Source organism: Coregonus clupeaformis, chromosome 10 (assembly GCF_020615455.1).
Source record: "Coregonus clupeaformis isolate EN_2021a chromosome 10, ASM2061545v1, whole genome shotgun sequence".
Lineage (NCBI taxonomy): Eukaryota > Metazoa > Chordata > Actinopteri > Salmoniformes > Salmonidae > Coregonus > Coregonus clupeaformis.
The window spans coordinates 22,943,453-22,964,305 of record NC_059201.1 but is presented as its reverse complement, the minus strand read 5'-3'; the positions used below and the strand labels follow the sequence as shown (position 1 = coordinate 22,964,305).

General features: G+C 45.3%; 1 protein-coding gene across 3 annotated transcripts in view; it reads right to left on the bottom strand.

Annotated features, from left to right (window-relative positions):
* Positions 1-300: 300 nt before the first annotated feature.
* The window catches only part of arhgef10la (Rho guanine nucleotide exchange factor (GEF) 10-like a), a 127,148-nt gene continuing 106,595 nt past the window's right edge, over positions 301-20,853 (bottom strand). For all 3 annotated transcript variants that reach the window (XM_041888422.2, XM_041888423.2, XM_041888424.2), the window contains 6 exons: positions 15,593-15,807; positions 14,558-14,715; positions 12,160-12,302; positions 8,693-8,864; positions 3,855-3,977; positions 301-3,721 (listed from right to left, as the gene is read on the bottom strand). In XM_041888422.2, the coding sequence (XP_041744356.2) occupies positions 3,177-3,721; positions 3,855-3,977; positions 8,693-8,864; positions 12,160-12,302; positions 14,558-14,715; positions 15,593-15,807 (1,356 nt within the window). In that variant the 3' untranslated portion in view covers positions 301-3,176. The remainder of the gene's footprint in view (positions 3,722-3,854; positions 3,978-8,692; positions 8,865-12,159; positions 12,303-14,557; positions 14,716-15,592; positions 15,808-20,853) is intronic.

The window sequence follows — 20,853 nt, the reverse complement described above, 5'->3', positions numbered from 1 at the left end:
GTCGTGATAAAATCATGTTTTGCCATTGTAGTTGCTATTGATGTTTAGTTTTTTTGTGTTTTGCTTAGTGACATTGCGAATATCATCTTTTTGGCATTAAACTCGGATTTAACTACCGGTATGTATCTAATCCGGTTTCGGTATGAGTGAAGTCCCAAATTCCGGTGAGATACTGGGAGAATTTGCGCACTTATGGATATGGAGCCTCAGAAATAAAAGATCCGGTCACCGATTAGGAGCCACTCCCCTTATTTAATGAGTTCATATATTTTATTTGATATAAGATGGCCAGAGGTAATTACAGACGCCTGTGATAATCTGAAGTACCCAAAAGGGCCACTAGGTGTCTTGTGATTACATACATTTCTGGTAGTTTACTGGTACATTTAGAAAGTTTCCAGTAATATACACTCCATTTGCAACCTTAGGTGTGGAGACATATGGGCAGACTGAGCATGGAGGGCCACACCAGGTCAAGCTACCCAACAGACTGGGCTGGACCTCACTGCTATGGGCTGTACGAACAGAGAAACGTGAAGTCTGGTTCCAAATCAACGAGCCAAGGGATTGGATACATTGGCCTCTAACAGACAGACTCTTATTAGGCGTCACAAAATGGGTCAAAATGTAGACACATTTTATGGTTTGTTGGTTATTGAACTGGTTCAGACTTGCAAAGATACTGTACATCTTCAAATCAACTGTACATCTTCAAAATCAACCCACCAACCTTAATTTGAGCCCCACAATAGGTAATTGGCATATCATGTTATCACTATGAAGTATTTATTTAACATTGACGTATTACACATGAATTATGAAACACTTTTACAGTACAATATATAAGCATGTATTTATTAACGTACCAATAGGAAATTGGAATTGACATGTAAAGTAATGTTTTATATGTGCAATGTAACTTAACATTATTAATCTAATGTTAAAGACTTCTCACTCTATCAACTTACACAACTGAGTCACATAATTATTTCATCATAATCAAAAGTGAAACCAGTCGACTCATCACAAGCCTCTTCCTCTAACACAGGGGTGTCGAAGTCTATAGTATTATAATGGCACATTATTTTCAGTTATGTGAATGAAAGCGGAATTATGGGTAGCTTCGAGAAGCTGCAAGATCTGTTTTTATAAGAACAGACAGTATGGTCGTTATGAGTGTGAAGTTATAATGGACAATCTCCATTTAGGAGTTTGAATAGATAAAAGAATAATGAGTGTGAATGGATGAGAGGATGGAAACACACTAAGATATAGGGTGCAATACGTCTGAGTAAACACCCCAGCAGTGGGAAAGGCAATCCACTGAAACAGTTGTGTTGTACATACAGGTAGTGTTTGTGGATGAATAATGTATACTACATAAAGGTTACTCAATCATACACTCATGTACCCTCTGGCTACATCCAAATAACCTCGACTTGTGGGTGACCTCCATAAAAGTGTTGTGGAATAGTATTATCATAGAAACACTAAACAAGTCCTGTGGTTTTCTACAGTATGCTTTAAACAGCTTTTCTCACGTGTACATTTGGATAGAAACACCTCAACGCTCTGTATTGAGTTGTGTTTTCTTTTGAAAAGCTGCTCTCTGTCAATGACGGGGAGATTAAGTAAAATAACAAAGAATGTTTCAGAACCATAGAAAGCATGACCTTCAACTGGGATGAAATAGAGAACTCAGATGTGGAGATGTAACTAGAATTATTAACAGATTCTACAGAAGTCGTGACAAAATATGTAATCAACCATCACTTCCATCCAGCAGCATAGGCAATTTAAAAGAACACTTCAATGCCATGCATTCATAGCCAAACATCTCAATTAATTTGTAAATGAACACTTTTCAACGATGTTGTCAAAGGTCTTTTCCATTGTGGCAGATTAGAATAAAAACAGAAACAGGGCAGGATAATACCAGGATAATAAAAGGTGTTAGCACACCAGACCACCAATGGCAACGGCTTCACAAAGGAAGTGAAGGAAAGGAGACAGAAATGCTACTAGGGGATAGATTTATCAAAGGTTTGTGTGTGTTAAATTGCCACAAAACCCCATACGAAGCATTCTCCCCTCCGATTGCCTCTACACAGCCACTAATGACGTCTTGATGGCTGCAGTTGTTGTTGTTGTTGTATTCCGTAGTTAATTCAGAAGGCCTTTTGATGTGTAACAAAGGTTAAATAATGGTGAGCATATGTGTTTGCTTTAACTAACTTAAAATGAACAATGTACAATGTCTTCGTCATCCACAATAAAGATCTACAGTATGGTATGCGTTTTGCACTTTGCAGTAATGTGAGTCGGAACATTTAAAGTTAAAACTACTAAACTGCGGTAGACCAGGACACATCTAAGACATTGACTTCTATTCCCTCTCAGGAATCCTCCTTGTCAATGATACCTCAGATAAAGCATCTATTTATGCAGTATCCTGTAAAACATCAGACAATTAAGGACTCACAGTCAGTGTCTAACACACTTTAATTTCCTAAAAGCACAGATTCAATTGTGACACACTATGACAGACATTTCACATATTTCACATTGCCAGGGAGTGAGCACGAGGCTTGCTGAACTAACAGAGCTAAATAAGTACTTCGTAAACCTACAGTAGTTTCTCAGCTCATCTGATGGGTTCTCTCCCAAAGGATCAGATAAAAGAGGTCCATCTCCGGCACTGCAGCATGGTAAATTCAACAAACTGTCACTCTCAAAGGAATGTGGTCCACTGTTACTCACAGAGGAATGCTGTCAACAGTGGGAGAGAAATGTGTGTGAGGTGAGCATAGTCAGCTCTAATGACGCTTGATTTCGGCATATCCATTTTGGCAAGGAGGGGAGAGGACCAGTTTAAGCTGTCACAAGAAATGCCCTGGGCCTGTGGCTGAGGAGGAGGATACACACAGAGCCACCAATGGGATGGCAGTGCCCCATGCCTCACAGGCCACCAGCAGGTCTCCTCAGATGGAGCATGCAGGAGGCAGGAGCTCCTTAACCCACACAAGGAGTCATCAGCCTGGTCTTGTGCTCTGTACCAGCACTAATACACTTCTCTCACATGGTTCATGTTCATGTCATTATGGGATGGAGAGGATTCGGGGCTGGGGCAAAGAGCTGCTTCTCCACTCTACATTGCCTGAATGTTGATATCCAGGTCACACAGTTAGTGGCAGTTGCCATACCATCAGGGTTGTTTCTGAAGACTCCACCCCTGTGCGCTCTGCTGTCCCTTCCCTCAGTCTGTGGAAGCCCCTGCCCCCGGATATGACCGCGGCCGAGGTCACCCTGTCCCTGCGCCCCCCGTCTCGCTCACAGGGGCGCCCCCGCACCCACATCTCGGGGTCGTCACTGAGCTCATAGATGGAGCCGTCCTCCAGTCTTTGTTCCAGAGATTCCAGAGAGGAGTCAGACGCCTCGTCGCCCCGTGCCGTCAGTGCTCGCCCCGGCAACCCAGACGTGGAGCGTAGCCTGTACTGTAGCAGCACACCCCGCCCCTTGCCCCGCCCCTCCCCCTGGGAGGAGCCTGACTGCTGAAGAGACTCCTGGGAGGAGGAGTCACTGCGGTCCTCCCCTCCACAGGCAGAGTCAGGTCCGTCCCCCACTGAGTCCCTCTTCAGGAGCTCTGCAGACAGGGTGCTGGAGGTGGCCACCAGGAAGTCCACCGGACCACAGTGGGCATTCAGCGAGGTCATCCCCTTTCCTGCAGGACAGAGACACAACCAGAAAATCACAATGTTGACATACATACCCCCAGAAGCAATTAGTATTCCCATTTTGATAATGGATCACTTTTCATAGTGAAAAATGTAATATCCTCCTCCCCTCATCTGTACCTGTTATTTTGGGAATGCCCTCCAGTTTGGGCACGGGCAGGGTGATGATGACTCCCTGGGCAGTGCCCACCCACAGAAGCCCCTGGCAGATGAGCAGGCTGGTGACACGCATGCTCTTCTGGCCTACAACATAGGAATAGGGAAACATGAGAGTTTTGTTTAGTACTGTATTCCAATTACTTCTGGCACAGCATACAGTATGTTTACATCACGTCAGTCATTAGTGTCATTCAACAGTGCACAGTTATGCATGTTGTGTTGTGCTGTTGTGTTTACATGCACTTTCTTTGTTTCAGTACAATAGGCATTAGTTATATGTAGACGCTATAATTGTGAATTTACACACAAAACAGGAGCCTACACATGATGTTTATGGTTTTCTGGTTCCTCAGTCATTGGCTCTTGTGGTCCTGATATCTAGAGCTTAACTTAATATCCACGGCAACCACCTAATTGAATTACAACAACAGCCATGTGATCACTACTGAGAGAATGCTCATTTACATATAGAGCTGCATTTACATGGTTGTTCTGTGTCACGCTCAGATTATGACGTGTGATTCGCATGAGTGCTTAGAGAGTGCCTTAATTGATTCATTTCACCACGCATGAACACAGCCCAAGTTTGGAAGCAGCAGCAGCGCTGTGCAAGGAGGGAGTTGAGGCAGCATCGTTGAGGTGCATGTTAAGCTTCTGCAGAGAGCGAGGTATTTAGGAAAGAGATCTCAGAGGGTCAGGACAGAGTTAAAGGCACAGTGAAGAATTCCATCTTATACAGTTAATTCGGAATGTATTCAGACCCCTCTGCTTTTTCCACATTGTGTTACGTTACAGCCTTATTCTAATATACCCCATAATGACAAAGCAAAAACAGGTTTTTAGAAATGTTTGCAAATGTATTACAAATAAAAAACAGAAATACCTTATTTACATAAGTATTCAGACCCTTTTCTATGAGATTCGAAATTGAGCTCAGGGGCATCCTGTTTCCATTGATCATCCTTGAGATGTTTCTACAACTTGATTGGAGTCCAGCTGTGGTAAATTCAATTGATTGAACATGATTTGGAAAGGCACACACCTGTCTATATAAGGTCCCACAGTTGACAATGCACGTCAGAGCAAAAACCAAACCATGAGGTCGAATGAATTGTCTGTATAGCTCCGAGACAGGATTGTGTCGAGGCACAATCCTGGGAAGGGTACCAAAATATTTCTGCAGCATTGAAGGTCCCCAAGAACACAGTGGCCTTCATCATTCTTAAATGGAAGAAGTTTGGAACCACCAAGACTCTACCTAGAGCTGGCCACCCGGCCAAACTAAGCAATCGGGGGAGAAGGGCCTTGGTCTGGGAGTTGTCCAAGAACCCAGTGGTCACTCTGACAGAGCTCCAGAGTTCCTCTGTGTAGATGGGAGAACGTTCCCGAAAGACAACCATCTCTGCAGCACTCCACCAATCAGGCCTCTATGGTAGAGTGGCCAGACGGAAGCCACTCCTCAGTAAAAGGCACATGAAAGCCCGCTTGGAGTTTGCCAAAAGGCATCTAAAGGACTCTCAGACCATGAGAAACAAGATTCTCTGGTCTGATGAAATCAAGATTGAACTCTTTGGCCTGAATGCCAAGTGTCACATCTGGAGGAAACCTGGCACCATCCCTAAGGTGAAGCATGGTGGTGGCAGCATCATGCTGTGGGGAATGTTTTTCAGCGGCAGGGACTGGGAGAATAGTCAGGATCGAGGGAAAGTTGAACGGAGCAAAGTACAGAGAGATCCTTGATGAAAACCTGCTCCAGAGCACTCAGGACCTCAGACTGGGGCAAAGGTTCACCTTCCAACAGGACAATGACCCTAAGCACACAGCCAAGACAACACAGAAGTGGCTTCGGGACAAGTCTCTGAATGTTCTTGAGTGGCCCAGCAAGAGCCCGGACTTGAACCCGATCGAACATCTCTGGAGAGACCTGAAAATAGCTGTGCAGCGACGCTCCCCACCCAACCTGACAGAGCTTGAGAGGATCTGTAGAGAAGAATGGGAGAAACTCCCCAAATACAGGTGTGCCAAGCTTGTAGCATCATACCCAAGAAGACTCTAGGCTGTAATTGCTGCCAAAGATGCTTCAACAAAGTACTGAGTAAAGGGTCTGAATACTTATGTAAATGTGATATTTCATTTATTAATTTGTTTGTATTAGCAAAAATTTCTAAAAACCTATTTTTGTTTTGTCATCATGGGGTATTGTGTGTAGATTAATGAGGGAAAAAAAACATTTTAATCTATTTTAGAATAAGGCTGTAACGTAACAATGTGGAAAAAGTCAAGGGGTCTGAATACTTTCCAAAAGCACTGTAAATGTCAGCTGACTACTTACATAGAGATTCTGTCTATTTCTAGTCTATGTCACAAAGAGCTGTATCAGAGGGGCAGCGGTTGACATGACCACCCACTCCAGGGTTAAAGTAACACTCCACCCAAAAACGATCTTTTGGTATTTGTTTCATTAGTCCATTGTTGATATAGTCCCAAAATGTTTTGCATGTCAGAAATTAAGTTTTCAAAATACAGAAATACAGCCAGTATGATGCATTTTGTATCATATGATGCTGCGTTTAGCATCATATGCAAAAATATTGTTTTGGGGTGGAATGTTTCTTTAACATGAACTGTCAAGTTAAGTAAGAGCATGTAGGCGCCAGCCAGGCATCCTCTAGGAACAGCAATGAAAGAGGATAATGACAAAGACTGGAGATTAGGGAGGTATTAAGCAATCCTCCACCTCCGATTTTTACAGTAATGCAGAGGTCTTCAGTGGGCTGATCTAAGGAGATGTTTTATGTGCTAAAAATAAGTCTCTAAAGACAACTATTTCGCTGTGATATTTCAATGAGGACCTTTTGAATTACATATTTTTGTATTAATAGAAAATGACTATTAAATCCATTAGCAAAAGACATGGGTTTTTCTTCTCGGCTTTAGAAAACTCCCAGTTGTTGACTACATCAGACAGAAACCCCCGATGAGGAGCAGCACATTAAAGGGCGAGGATTTTGGGAATAGATCATTAATTCATGTCCTATCAAAATTAAGGGAGAGACCGATGGGAATGGAAGAGCATAGATCTGTAATAACTCTATCAGTTTTCCATGTTTCATGTGCACTCAGTGTATCCAGAGGAACCGGGTGCTCCTTTACCCATGAGCACTGCAGAAGAGAAAGTAAGCAGGAGCCCTCTAGCCACCCCTCATCCTAGGCCCCCTAACCCCCTTCGTGCCCTGTCTCCTAACTTCCCCTGAAGCCAACCTGCCACTCTCTCTCATTCTCATACATGCTGCATATTTCATCGGAAGTGTTGGAGTAGGGAGGAAATGACCCCAGGGTCACTGAACTATCTAAAGTCTAGACATCTGACCAATAGGCACTTGAAGAAGAAGAAGACATTCCTAACAAAAATGAACTTTGATCTGAGAAAGAAAAGTTTGTGCTTTCTGAACCATGTCTCTTTTTATTCTTTCCTTCTCCATCCAACTAATGAAAGAGGGCAACAACAGTGGACCTGTTGACAGTAACTCTCTTTGTCCGGCTGCTGAAGCTTGATTTGGTGCACTGCCTTTCTCTCCTTTCAGTTCTGTCTGACTCTGATCCTCAGTCCTTTTGACGTGCAGAATATCAAACTCTGTCTGAGCTGAGATGCATGGGGGGAAGAAGGCACATTTGAATACATCCAGACACCATTAGGAGAAAGGGAGCACAGGCTTGACTGAGTTGAGGCCCCAGGTTTTTAGGCTGTAATGGCTCCCTGGGCCATGGGTTCCTGGGCTGATATTGAATCAAATTGACAATGTGTGGAAGGACCACCCTGAAACAGGCTCTTTTCTGTTTCAGCCAGTCCGACGTGTTTACCCAGACTCCCCTATACTAACACTGGAAATACCTGTATTGGTTGATAAATATTTCATTTATCATGAAGGAAGGAAGATGGAGAGTGAGGAGAATGTATACAGCATCTTAAAGGGGTTGCAGTGAGAGGTAAAATTAGGCTGATATGAAGACAGCGAAGTTGGGTGAGAAGAAGAGAGATCTGGCAGTACAATATAAAAGGGAGACAGATAAGATGAGAAGAGAGAAAAAGTGAGAGAGAGAAGAGAAGAAAATAGAGACGCAGATAGAAAGAAGGCAAAACTGGCACGATACAAGCGTTGCAGGGACGTTGAAGGAAAGACAAGAGTGTTTCCATGGAAACTTGTGCAGTGAAAACCTTTGTCTGGCAGCATTGTAACAGCTCCTCAATGATTGAACTCCTTTTATTAATTCCTGCCTCTCACCCTATGGCTCCATTGGGGCTTCTCAGAGTCTTGAGATGGCTACTTATTCAGGTCAGTCCCAGAGCACAGGACCCAAGGAGCAGCTAGCTCCAGCAAGACAAGACCAGAATATCATTCAGCGTCGGCGTGGCTTAATAGACTAATGTAAAAAATTGACTAATGTATAATATAATAATATGCCATTTAGCAGACGCTTTTATCCAAAGCGACTTACAGTCATGCGTGCATACATTTTTGTGTATGGGTGGTCCCGGGGATCGAACCCACTACCTTGGCGTTACAAGCGCCGTGCTCTACCAGCTGAGCTACAAAGGACCCATGTATGCCATGGGTTTTCCTCCTAACCCCACTAATACAGCAGGTCAGGCTCATGTTAAAATAGATTTTGTGATAGAACACTAGCAAAGACATGTGGTTGACTCTACTGTATAAACGGAATGAAAACATTGACCCCCGGAATGAGGAGGTCAAGACGAATCCCTATACCAACCTGAGTGTAGGCGTACTGTACTGTACCTGGGTTGTGCAAAGATACTCGCGTGGAGATATTGATTTCCTGCAGATGCTCCAGTGTCTCAGTATGGAACAGGCGAATAGAAGAGCCCTCACTAAAGGCCATCCAGACTCCTCCTCCAGCCCGCACCATATGGGCCACACTCACCATGGGTTCTGGGTGCACCTCAAACCTCTGGAAGAGAGAAGGAGAGAAGCAGTGAATAACATCACCATGGAAACTAGAGTAGAGATGGGACTTAGAATAGGCATAGAGGTGCCAAGCAAACGCTTACACAGAACATGTAGATAAAATAAATGGCAAAACAGTATGGCCCCCTTTAGACACAGTTTACATTGGTATTTTAAATGAAATATACTGTAGATCTGAGTTTCTGCAGAGATCCTGGTCTAAATGCAACAGAACAGATGTGATTTATCTTGTCAGGATGAGATATGAAAAGATATGAACCAGGATGTTGTCTGGGTTGGCTTTCTCTGCTATCAGATATATGAGGGTAATGGGAGAAACTGCTGAGGTACATAGGACCAGTCGGGGGGATTCTTACAGAAATCTGGAAATCTATAATATGTTGCATTCTGGCTATGGATAACTGATTACCATATAAAGTGTGACGTTACTGTCTGTAATTGCTTATTTACCATTGCTCTGCACATTGTAAAATGTATGTCCATCTACGTAGACATCCAATTCATAATGAAGTTATAAAATCATGGATATACAGTATGACTTCATTAAACAAATGCATAAACCACCCACACACACACACATACGCACACTACATAAAGTATGGTTTATCCATGGCATAAGAACCCCTCTCCAGGAGTTCTAGTTCACTGTATCCATGGCCAACACTGCTAATGTGCTCAGACATAATCATAAGAAGTGAATTACACATGAACGCCATTAACAAATGACATTCGGATATTACTTGTTAACAAAAGGCTAATAGAATGCCTGAGCATAGGTTTGAGTACCCCTCTTTAGAGCTCTTTCACAAAACCCAAGTAGGCCACATGACTGGATATTAACAACCCTGCACCAACCCAGAAAAGGCTATAGCGTGTCTCTCTTGAGATGGTAATGAACTGCACCAATGTTTCACAGACAGGGGCATCTTTTCTACTGTGTCAGTATACATCATCCTCCCACCCTCCGATTTCTCAAGACCACGGCAAAAGAGGAGGCGTTTCAGGCACACATTTTTAATAAGTAGCTGAGGAAGAGCAACGCGCCTTATCATGGCTAGGCATGCTACCCCCAAGGTCTGCACCATGACAGGGGCTGGCTCTGGCATCGTCTCCCCACTCCTATCACTCTCGGTTCATGAGTTGGGGGATGAGAGATTAGTCAGAGAGAGGGCTGAGGAGGGATGCTCCCTCCTGTGCACCGGAGGACGGGGATTACCACCTGTTTGTGTGCCCTTGCCAGAGGGACCTCCTTTGTTTGAGAGCGGGGAGAGGAGAGAACCCTTTGATGTGTTTTCTCTTTTAATTGACTCTGTGGCAGTAGGTGCCTGCTCTGCTCCGCCTAGGAAGAGAGGAAATCACATCCCTTCCATTTTCAAACCTTATTTTAAAAAAATGTTTTTTTCTATAAAATATTTTAATTCAAAGAGCCCTATTTCAAAGAATTTACTAACTAAATATATCAAATTAAAAGAGCATTGAAAATGTCAGTGAACCATGAGAAATCATTTGGGGTTTTAAATCAGTAATTTTGGCATGAACAGACCAATTGTTAATTAACAGGCTAATTGTTGGCTGACACCCTGTCATTATGACACCTTGTCTAGCATATGTTTCACTGGATATGTCATTATCTGACTGCTTTCAATTTGATCTGTCCCCTGTATCCCAGTGAGGCCAAACGTAAAACAATGCCATAGCCACATTAATAATGAATTAACTAGTAGGGTAATTGAATAGAAGAGGTTAGTGGAAGTGAGATCTGTTTACAGGGCTGCATGACTGCCGGCCTTGACAAAATGTGATACTGCCTGGAGAGCCTAATAGAGCACATATTTGGTACTAAGGTCTCTTCTAAAATGGATGGTGATGCTGAACAAGTAGTGGAGCACTCTTTCCTCACTGTCAAATAAAGTGATGGCAACAACTGTTCACCCAATTGACACACTGGTATTAGTGAGATGAGTTCTGCATTGCTTACAGCCATGAGAGTGGTAGCAGAGTGTGACAGAGGTAATATGCCCCTTCCCAGCACTGCAGTGTCACACAAACAGCAGCACCACCCAAGTCCTTCATCAGCAGAGGGGAGAATCACTGCAGGCTAAAGCCCCAGCGCTAAAGCCCCACCGCCTGAACAGCTGCATTACACTGGGTGACAAGGTGTCTGTTCTTAGGAGAGGAGCAAATCCACAGTCACAGTCACACAGCCACGGAGGTGAAGGAGGGAAGGAGGGGAGTGGGCATGGGCAGGACAGGGAGGAGAGGAAGGGGGAGTAAGCATCGTCCCCTCTTCTAGAGAGAAGGAGAGGGAGGGAAGGAGACATGCCATGCCATGCCTATCAATATTGATGAAAGGCCCTGCATCCACACAGGCTCTGACGACAGGCCAAATTTAGACCCCTCTTTTTTAGCTCATTCCTGGAGCTCTGTCATAATGCAGAGCACACACAAGGGTCCCTTCAAGCACAGACACACACAGGAGGAGAAGGAGGAGAGATGGATGCAGATCCACAGGGCTGCAGTGTAGCCCTCCGTGTTAACCGCCAGCTCTATTAAGGATCATCAATTCAAGACAGAGCAGCGCTGACAATAAGGCTGTTCTGACTTAGGTAACCGGGCTAGACCACTAAAGTAGAAGAGGGGTAAGTCCGAGTGATCACGACCCTGGCCTGCGCCCCCCATCTTGAAGTTATGGCTCAGTCCTGGCCGCAAGGACTGCTTCCCTGATCCCTGTACCGCATCACAGCCCCAGTGAAGTTAGCCCTCCAGGGTATGCATTAGTAAGGAAGACAAGGCTAAGAGAGGTGCAACCAGCGCCGACACAAGCACACACGCCTGTTCACCATGGAGGGGGGATACGCTGGGGCGAGCCAGACAGAACCTTGTCTCCTTTGCGTGGTCACTCAGCTGGCTAAGCTCTGATCTCCAGAGGATTGAACAGGGAGGAAAGTGTACAAGCATAGAGAGCCACTGCTGCCTGAAAGCTCATTCTGATGCCAACATCCCCACAAATACTTTAGCTCAAAGTATCAATGTAGAACTCAAGGAGTTTTGAGTTCCAATATAGTTTATAGTTCCAACATAAAGTGTGTTCAGTTGAAGGAAATGACAGTGTATTGTCGAAATTGTTGAGACTATTTTGTGCATGAACCTCTGCTCTTAAGTAGTTGTGAAAAGGATGCAAGACGGAGGTGAAGAGGCTTTCCGGGAGCATTTCGAGAGGCTTGTATTTGTGTGCTGTTGTTCAAACTAGAAAGCACTTGGTGCATCTCCTATTGTACCTGGGTGGAAAGGCTGGAGCCCTCGATGACGGTCACAGAGTTGGCACAGCTGGCCCACACAGAGTCCTCCAGTACCAGAAGAGTTCGCACAGGCTCTGGGCCCACACTCACAGTCCTGCAGGAGTCTGGCTCCCACAGCTCACCTGAGAACACAACACAACAAATGCTCAGAATCAGAACACTTTAAACTCCTACTTTACTAAGGACAAAACAAAGCTCTGCTAAAACAGCTAACAAAATCATGATTTGTTATCACCAGTTTATGATTATGTTCTAAATACATGCAACACTTTCTGGTTGACTGCGCAGTGTGGTGATTCAGCAGCTGTTGCCTTGAGCAAGGCAATTAAACTCAATTTCTTCTACTTACACTCAAGGAACTTGCCCTGGTGTTCTCTAGACAAATATTCCAAAGTGAAAACACAAGAAAATACTTACACTTACTGTTTCACACACGTGCATGTGCAACTAAGCATGCACATGCGCAGTGCGCACACATGCACTCACATACACAAAAACCAGCATGAATCACAATTTGATAAAAACAAAGTGTCTATGGACTATGCTTTGAGACTCGTCTCTGTGTGCTAAACAATCTGCCATACTATTTAATCAGCTTCCTAACTTCTTTATCGCAACTTCATTTCCACCTCCATCGGTGTGAAAATGTTAGCAGACATTTTTCCTTTGAGTTGTAAACATGGAGCACCCGTTGCAGCTACCATGGCAGTGCATTATGAAGCGCCTTACATAAGCTTTTCCTTTGCGGTGCTTTAATGAAGCAAAATTAGAGAAGGAAGTGCACCCAGCCATATAATTAACATTTTGAGTTGTTTATTTCATGCCTTTCAAACCAGAATAGCTTCACAATGCCTTCTAACTTCCTCAGGTTAATTGCTTGGCGTGTTCTAAATGTCATTCTTCCACATTTTAAAATTCACTTTCTTTTAAGTCCCCCTAGTCCCATGCACAAGCCTTGGCCATGTCACAGCTCTACCTCACGCACCACAGTAGGAACCATGCAAAACACTGGAAAATGATCAAAAACGGTTTCAGACCATCAAAAGACTTTCTAAATACGTTTCTGAAGCCCAGACCTTCAACTCTATGAAGAGTATGAATTATATTTATATGAGAAAATAAATTGGGATTTTCCACTAAGCAACAATGTGCTGGGCAGGCTATTCATATGCGTTTTGATAGAAGTTCCATATGAAGAGTTTATATTTTCCTACTCTTGCAGACATGGTTTCCAGGCAGTAGTGTGCCATCCAGGGGCATCAATCTTTAACAGCTGTGCAGAATGCACAAACATTGCCTGGCACCATCCACGCTCTTCCCTGTCTTCTACCTCTTTATTATTTATTTATTTTACATAACATGAATAGTAATATTTAATCAGCATGCAGCACACTGCCGTAATTAATCATCCTTTCTGCTTGGCTGGAGGTGAGAGGAGAGCACAGTGCTGGGCGGATGCAGGCAGCCACACTGACACAGCCAGGTAAGACGCACCGCACCGCAACCGGGCGGTGAGAGAGCCAATGTGCTCCCGCAGGCTGTGGTGACTGACTGGGAGAATGAGTGTTGAGATGGTGCTCCTAGCCCTATGATATGCCTGACTGACCACAACATGAGCACGCCAACCACTGTATGGTGACTTCCGGTGTCATTTCCTTACAGTAACTGGTAGTGAAGATCACCAAGAATAGGCATGAAAATAGGTATTTTAAGTATAAAAAATATTTTCCAAGGTTGCTAGTCTGAAATTAATTTGCTTTTTGCAAATGCATCCACTTGATGGATTCCCTGAAAATCCTATCACGCATAGCACGTCTCTGCAAGCAGACTGAATGCATGACAGAAATGATATTTCTCACACACTGCAGAAGAAAAATGCATACATGAGCATTTGACAGATGTACAAATCGAAACAAGAAAACAATAAGATTAATATTTGCACTACTCATTTGATTGTTTACTTAATCAAAAGCCGTTTAATTTTTTTACAGATACAAGCCCTGTTAATAATGTCTAATAACAAAATAACCATTCAATTTTAATGTCACATTTCATACAAGATAATACAATCCTTAAACATTGTTGCTACAGTAGGCTAATGAGTGAATTAAATGATTACCTGAATTAATATCAATTACTAGCTAAGAGCATTAGTGGCGTAACATAATTATAAAATTATTCCATTCTCCTGCTTTAATTGTGCTGCGATTGCATTCCTTGCTATAATGGTGATGGCTTGAAACATATACTTCTAGGTAGATAACATTAAATAAATTGCTATGTTAGTAATGTGATGATTCAACAATTCTGTCATTTTGGATTGAAATCTGATGACTATCTTTGTGACATACAGGGAGAGACCTTGGAAAGACCTTACCTCCATTACTTCGTCCATACACCATCATGGTTCCATCTCTGAGCCCAGCGAACAGGAAGTTGATGGAGTGTTTGAGGCACAGGACAGGGCAGTGCTGAGGGTTACGCATGGTCAACAGGCACTGGGCTGCAGTGTCCACACTGCCATACACCAGGATGCTGGTGGCAAAAGGAGCGGGAACAATGTACACTGTACATGATAAATGAACACCATTTATGAAGACTGAGTACCTTGATGTAACTGGGCACTTTGGAGCTTCAGTATTGTGTGTGTGTGCAGCCCCTCGCTCTTTCTCATGTTTAAGATTCCATCTGAACTTCACTGACTGTGCTGCACATTTTTTCTCCTTTACAGTGACAAATGCACACCTTTGGAAAAATGTATTTATTTCTCGAAAGAGAACGTTAACTAGCTTTGGAGTTGACAGTCGATTGTGTCCCGCAAAAATAAATGCTGAAATTGTGCTTTTATTACACTTTGTCTTTTCTCTCCTCTCAGGACAAATAGAGTGAATGAGTCAACATAAACAAATAAACTGCACACTTTTCATTTTATTCTGGTGCCCAAATGAATAACAAAAAAATTGCAGAGGAAAATAATTACAGTAAACTGGCAATATGAGATGCAAGAGGACTGTTTTCTCTAAGAAAGTAATGTAATCACCAGGACTGTGACAGTCTGAGGTTAAACTATTCCTCCATTACATGCAGTAGAAATCTGAAAATAAGAAATGGGTGTGCACCTGGATTCGAGGTATATGAAATCAACTCTGATTTCTTGGTCCCATCTACTATTGACAGATTTTGCTAGTCTGAGATAAACCTAACATACTATACTGTATGTTGAATACAGAATATGACTCGCTGTGAAAACAAATATACTTTGTAAGTAGGATAATAGTGGTGACCAACAATAATAAATACAAGAATATTGCCGTATCATCATCATCATCCATCCATGCATTCATCCACATTACTTAAATGTAATTTACACTATAGTATTTTACAATTTCTCTAAAAGCTGTGTTGACCTCACCTTCCATCGTCCAGTCCCAGACAGATGGTGTTCCCCACCCCAGTAGGGCTCCTGAGGGCTGCAGCCTCCATCTCCTCTGGGGGGCTGGGTTCAGGCACATACTCCAGACACCTCACTGGGGCCCCCACCTGGAGGCTCTTCACTGGGCGTGGAGTGGGCCTGTTCAAGGAGAAGATCTCCACCTGCCCCTGGGTGACATCTCCTCCACTAGCCACCTGCAGAGAGAGAAGGCAGGTATCCAAGGTCAGTAAGACATTCTCCTCCACTGGCCACCTACAGAGAGAGACATTTAAATACTCCTCCATTGGCCACCTACAGAGAGGGACATTTAAATACTCCTCCATTGGCCACCTACAGAGAGGGAAGTTAGGTATGTAAGGTCAGTAAGATACTCCTATACTAGCCACCTAGAGAGAGAGCGAGAAAGAGACGTGGGCATCTATAGTCAATAAGAAATATCTGGGTCAAGACATCTTCTCCACTAGCCACCTGCAGAGAAAGAGGTGGCCATTTAAAGGTCAGTAAAGACTGAAGGTCACAGCAATCAACGGCTAACACAGCACAGGCGGAGAGGGTGGATGGTGGTTTAGAAAATGTACTGTAGCATAGGAGAGTTACTTGCTCATGCTTACAATATGCAAGTCTTGGTAGAATTTCTGAATAATTGTAGAAGACAGAGAACACTTGCTCTCCTGTAATACGTCTTAGCTCTGATATCCGCACCTGTCAGCAAATCCAAGCAGTTTCAGCAAAGAGTAAAGTTAAAATCAAATATCCCTTCAAATCCTGTCTATATTCCTCCCTCACTTTTAAATATCCCTCAAATTCAGAAACCACAAATTGTAATGGGTTCACAATGTCATCTCTAGAACATCAAACAATTTGTAAAACAGAGATCTTTTCATCAGCAGAGAACATACAGATGAAAAAATAGACTTTGAAAGACTGTGCATCGCTTGACAATTAAGGGTTGTCTATAAGATGATGATTGATCAAATGCTTGAGTCGGGGACTGAGCAATGACACACTCAAGCCCAATGAAGGGATGAAATACAGCAGTTGACTGTTGAATTAGGTGACAAGGTGACCCCATTAAAACTCATCTTCACAGAATGGACAGAATGGGACTGTCACACTCTGGCTCCGGGACTTGTATTTGAGCCAGGGTGTATTCGTGTTGTTGGGGTTTGTTTTGGTTAGGTTGGGAATAGGGTGTGTTCATTTGGGTGTGTGTGGTTTTGGTTAGTTCTTGTGTAGTCATGTGACTCCCAATCGGAGGTAACGAGTGTCAGCTGTCGGCTCGTTATCTCTGATTGGGAGCCATATTTATCTGTATGTTTTCCTTTGGGTGTTGTGGGTTTTTGTTCCGTTTCGGTCGGTGTACCGTGGACTTCATGAGTCGTCTTTTGTTTGTAGTTCGAAACTTTAATTAATAAAGTCATGTTTCTTGCACACGCTGCGCCTTGGTCTCCTTCGCTCTTAGACGACCGTGACAGAAAAACCCACCATTCTAGGACCAAGCGGCGTGTCAAGCGGCAACAGGATCCACCTACACAGGATTCATGGACATGGGAGGAGATACTGGATGGAAGGGGTCCTTGGGCACAACCGGGAGAATATCGCCGCCCTCGTGAAGAGCTGGAGGCAGCTAAAGCCGAGAGGAGGCGATATGAGGAGGCAGCACAGAGGCAAGGCTGGAAGCCCGTGAGGACTACCCAAAAATTTCTTGGGGGGGGCCTTAAGGGGAGTGTGGCGAAGTCAGGTAGGAGACCTGCGCCTACTCCCTGTACTTACCGTGGAGAGCGAGAGTACGGGCAGACACCGTGTTACGCAGTAGAGCGCATGGTGTCTCCTGTACGCGTGCTTAGCCCGGTTCGGTACATTCCAGCTCCACGTATCGGCCGGGCTAGATTGAGCGTTGAGCCGGATGTCATGAAGCCGGCCCAACGCATCTGGCCACCAATGCGTCTCCTCGGGCCGGCTTACATGGCACCAGCCTTACGCATGGTGTCCCCGGTTCGCCTACATAGCCCGGTGCGGGTTATTCCACCTTCCCGTACTGGTCGGGCGACGGGGAGCATACAACCAGGTAAGGTTGGGCAGGCTCAGTGCTCAAGGGAGCCAGTAAGCCTGCACGGTCCGGTATTTCCGGCGCCACCTCCCCGCTCCAGCCCAGTACCACCAGTGCCTACACCACGCACCAAGCCTCCTGTGTGTCCCCAGAGTCCTGTGCGTCCTGTTGCTGCTCCCCGCACTAGCCCTGAGATGCGTGTCCTCAGCCCGGGACCACCAGTTCCGGCACCACGCACCAGGCCTATAGTGCGTCTCGGCCGGCCAGAGTCTGCCGTCTGCCCAATGGCGCCTGAACTGCCCGTCTGCCCAACGGCGCCTGAACTGCCCGTCTGCCCAACGGCGCTTGAACTGCCCGTCTGCCCAAAGGCGCCTGAACTGCCTGTCTGCCCAACGCCGTCTGAACTGTCCGTCTGCCAAGCGCTGCAGGAACTGCCCGTCTGTACTGAGCCTGCAAAGCCGCCCGTCTGCCATGAGCCTTCAGAGCCGTCCGCCAGACCGGAGCCGCTAGAGCCTTCCGCCAGACAGGAGCAGCCAGAGCCTTCCGCCAGACAGGATCAGCCAGAGCCTTCCGCCAGACAGGATCAGCCAGAGCCTTCCGCCAGACAGGATCAGCCAGAGCCGTCCGCCAGACAGGATCAGCCAGAGCCTTCCGCCAGACAGGATCAGCCAGAGCCTTCCGCCAGACAGGATCAGCCAGAGCCGTCCGCCAGACAGGATCAGCCAGAGCCTTCCGCCAGCCATGAGCAGCCAGATCCGTCAGCCTGCCATGAGCAGCCAGATCCGTCAGCCAGCCATGAGCAGCCAGATCCGTCAGCCAGCCATGAGCAGCCAGATCCGTCAGCCAGCCATGAGCAGCCAGATCCGTCAGCCAGCCATGAGCCGTCCAGCAAGGATCCGCCAGAGCCGTCCAGCCGGGGTCCGCCAGCCAGCCAGGATCCGCCAGAGCCAGCCAGCCAGGATCTGCCATTCAGTCCGGTGCTGCCCCTTAGTCCGGTGCTGCCCCTTAGTCTGGTGCGGTCCCTTATCCTGGTGCTGCCCCTTAGTCCGGTGCTGCCCCTTAGTCCGGTGCTGCCTCTTAGTCCGGTGCTGCCCCTTAATCCGGTGGGGTTAAGTTGGAGGGTGGTCAGTTGGAGGAGGCTACGGAAGCGGGTAGTGACTATGGTGGGGTGGGGACCACGACCAGAGCCAGAACCACCGCCGAAGAGGTATGCCCACCCAGCCCTCCCTGGGTTAGCCCTAGTTGAGGCGCGGTCGCAGTCCGCGCCTTTAGGGGGGGGTACTGTCACACTCTGGCTCCGGGACTTGTATTTGAGCCAGGGTGTATTCGTGTTGTTGGGGTTTGTTTTGGTTAGGTTGGGAATAGGGTGTGTTCATTTGGGTGTGTGTGGTTTTGGTTAGTTCTTGTGTAGTCATGTGACTCCCAATCGGAGGTAACGAGTGTCAGCTGTCGGCTCGTTATCTCTGATTGGGAGCCATATTTATCTGTATGTTTTCCTTTGGGTGTTGTGGGTTTTTGTTCCGTTTCGGTCGGTGTACCGTGGACTTCATGAGTCGTCTTTTGTTTGTAGTTCGAAACTTTAATTAATAAAGTCATGTTTCTTGCACACGCTGCGCCTTGGTCTCCTTCGCTCTTAGACGACCGTGACAGGGACAAGGTTATTGGTCATTAGGAGAGGGCACATTGACCAGTCGTTGTATGTTAGTGGTCTTCCTTTACCCACAGTCTAAAGTGTCTACTGGGGCTGAGTTCGACATAGCATATTCACCAACACACTCAGAGTGAGCCATGAATAGCAGTCCAACTTCAAGAAAAAGTCCAAAACCCAATAAGAATCACAGACAAAACAAGAGAGCAGACTTCATATAATCAAAAAACCGCCTGGCAATAATCACCAACTCCCCCTTGGGGTTCCACACTCTCTGCTGTAGGCCTGAGTGGCTGCATGCATGAATAGAAGCTTGATTCTGCAAGTGTCACACTCATATTGGCCTTGTGTCAAGCCTGCCAATGTCAATACAGGGGAAGGGAAGAGAGGCAGGGGGAACACCTGGAGCTGTAGCAATTTCAATTAGGAGGCTCCAAATCACACTCTCCAATCATAAGTGAAGTCTTCATGTGTTTTTACAGGATTCTTTCACCCAAGTTGTTTTTCTCTAGATATGGGACTGGTGCAACTGTCCAACTGAAGTGTAATGTTCCTCACAAAAGCTGACACTGAAGAGCAAAGATGGATTTTCCACATGAGTCACATTATGTGAATAAGACATGGGATAAATATAGTCTTCAGCCCCTTTCGCTCCCACTGCCCGGCCTTTTTTGCATGCAGTAATTTGTTAGATTTGTATCAGCATGCTGATCTGGACAGGAGTAGTCCCGTGGGCTCTGGAGAGCGAGCCAGAGCAAATAATGGACTGTTGCACAGGGAAAACTACAGAGACGAGCTCCCCAAAAACAAAGCTTCAAGACAAGTGGCTCTGTGCAACCACAGCCCGAAGCAACCCCAACTTTCACATTCTCCTACACTTAAGCACTCACACATCCAATTCCTCCACAGATCCAGTGAAATTACTGTGCCCTGACAAACTCATCACTACTTGTTTGTGGGAATAGATATCTGGAGTCGTGCCCTGGCCAGAGCTCGGTTGTTTTGTCAGAGTGCAGAAGAAACTTCCTGAAAGTAACTAACTGCTCTCCCAGTGTTAATTAGATAGGTCTGGACCGAGGGAGGCAGTGGGAGAGGATGATCATGGACATGTCATGGTGGTGACGCTGAATGAATACTCAAGTCCATGTTATTAGTCACAATGTGCCAAAATCAACCTTTGTAAGGTTGACAATGACTCATTCTAAACCTTATCTCATGTTCTGTTTCAAACCTGCTGTTTTTAACACCTTTACACACCATGAGGATTAATCTGAACCTGTCTGGAGTGGCTGAGGAGCGGGGTGAGAGGATAGTTAATTTATGGTATAAGAGGGAAATACACCAGTCAGAAAAATGGAGTGAACTGGTAACGTAGGCAAACAGGGAAATGCATGTGAATCAGGCTGATTAGAAAAAATGTCATTACTCTGATCAAAGCCAGGAGAATCCCACCAGCCCATCTCACTTTAACATGATTAGTGTCATCCTTCATTTGACAAGCCTGCCAGGGAGGTAGATCTGAGACAAGTGGGGGAGTGAGCA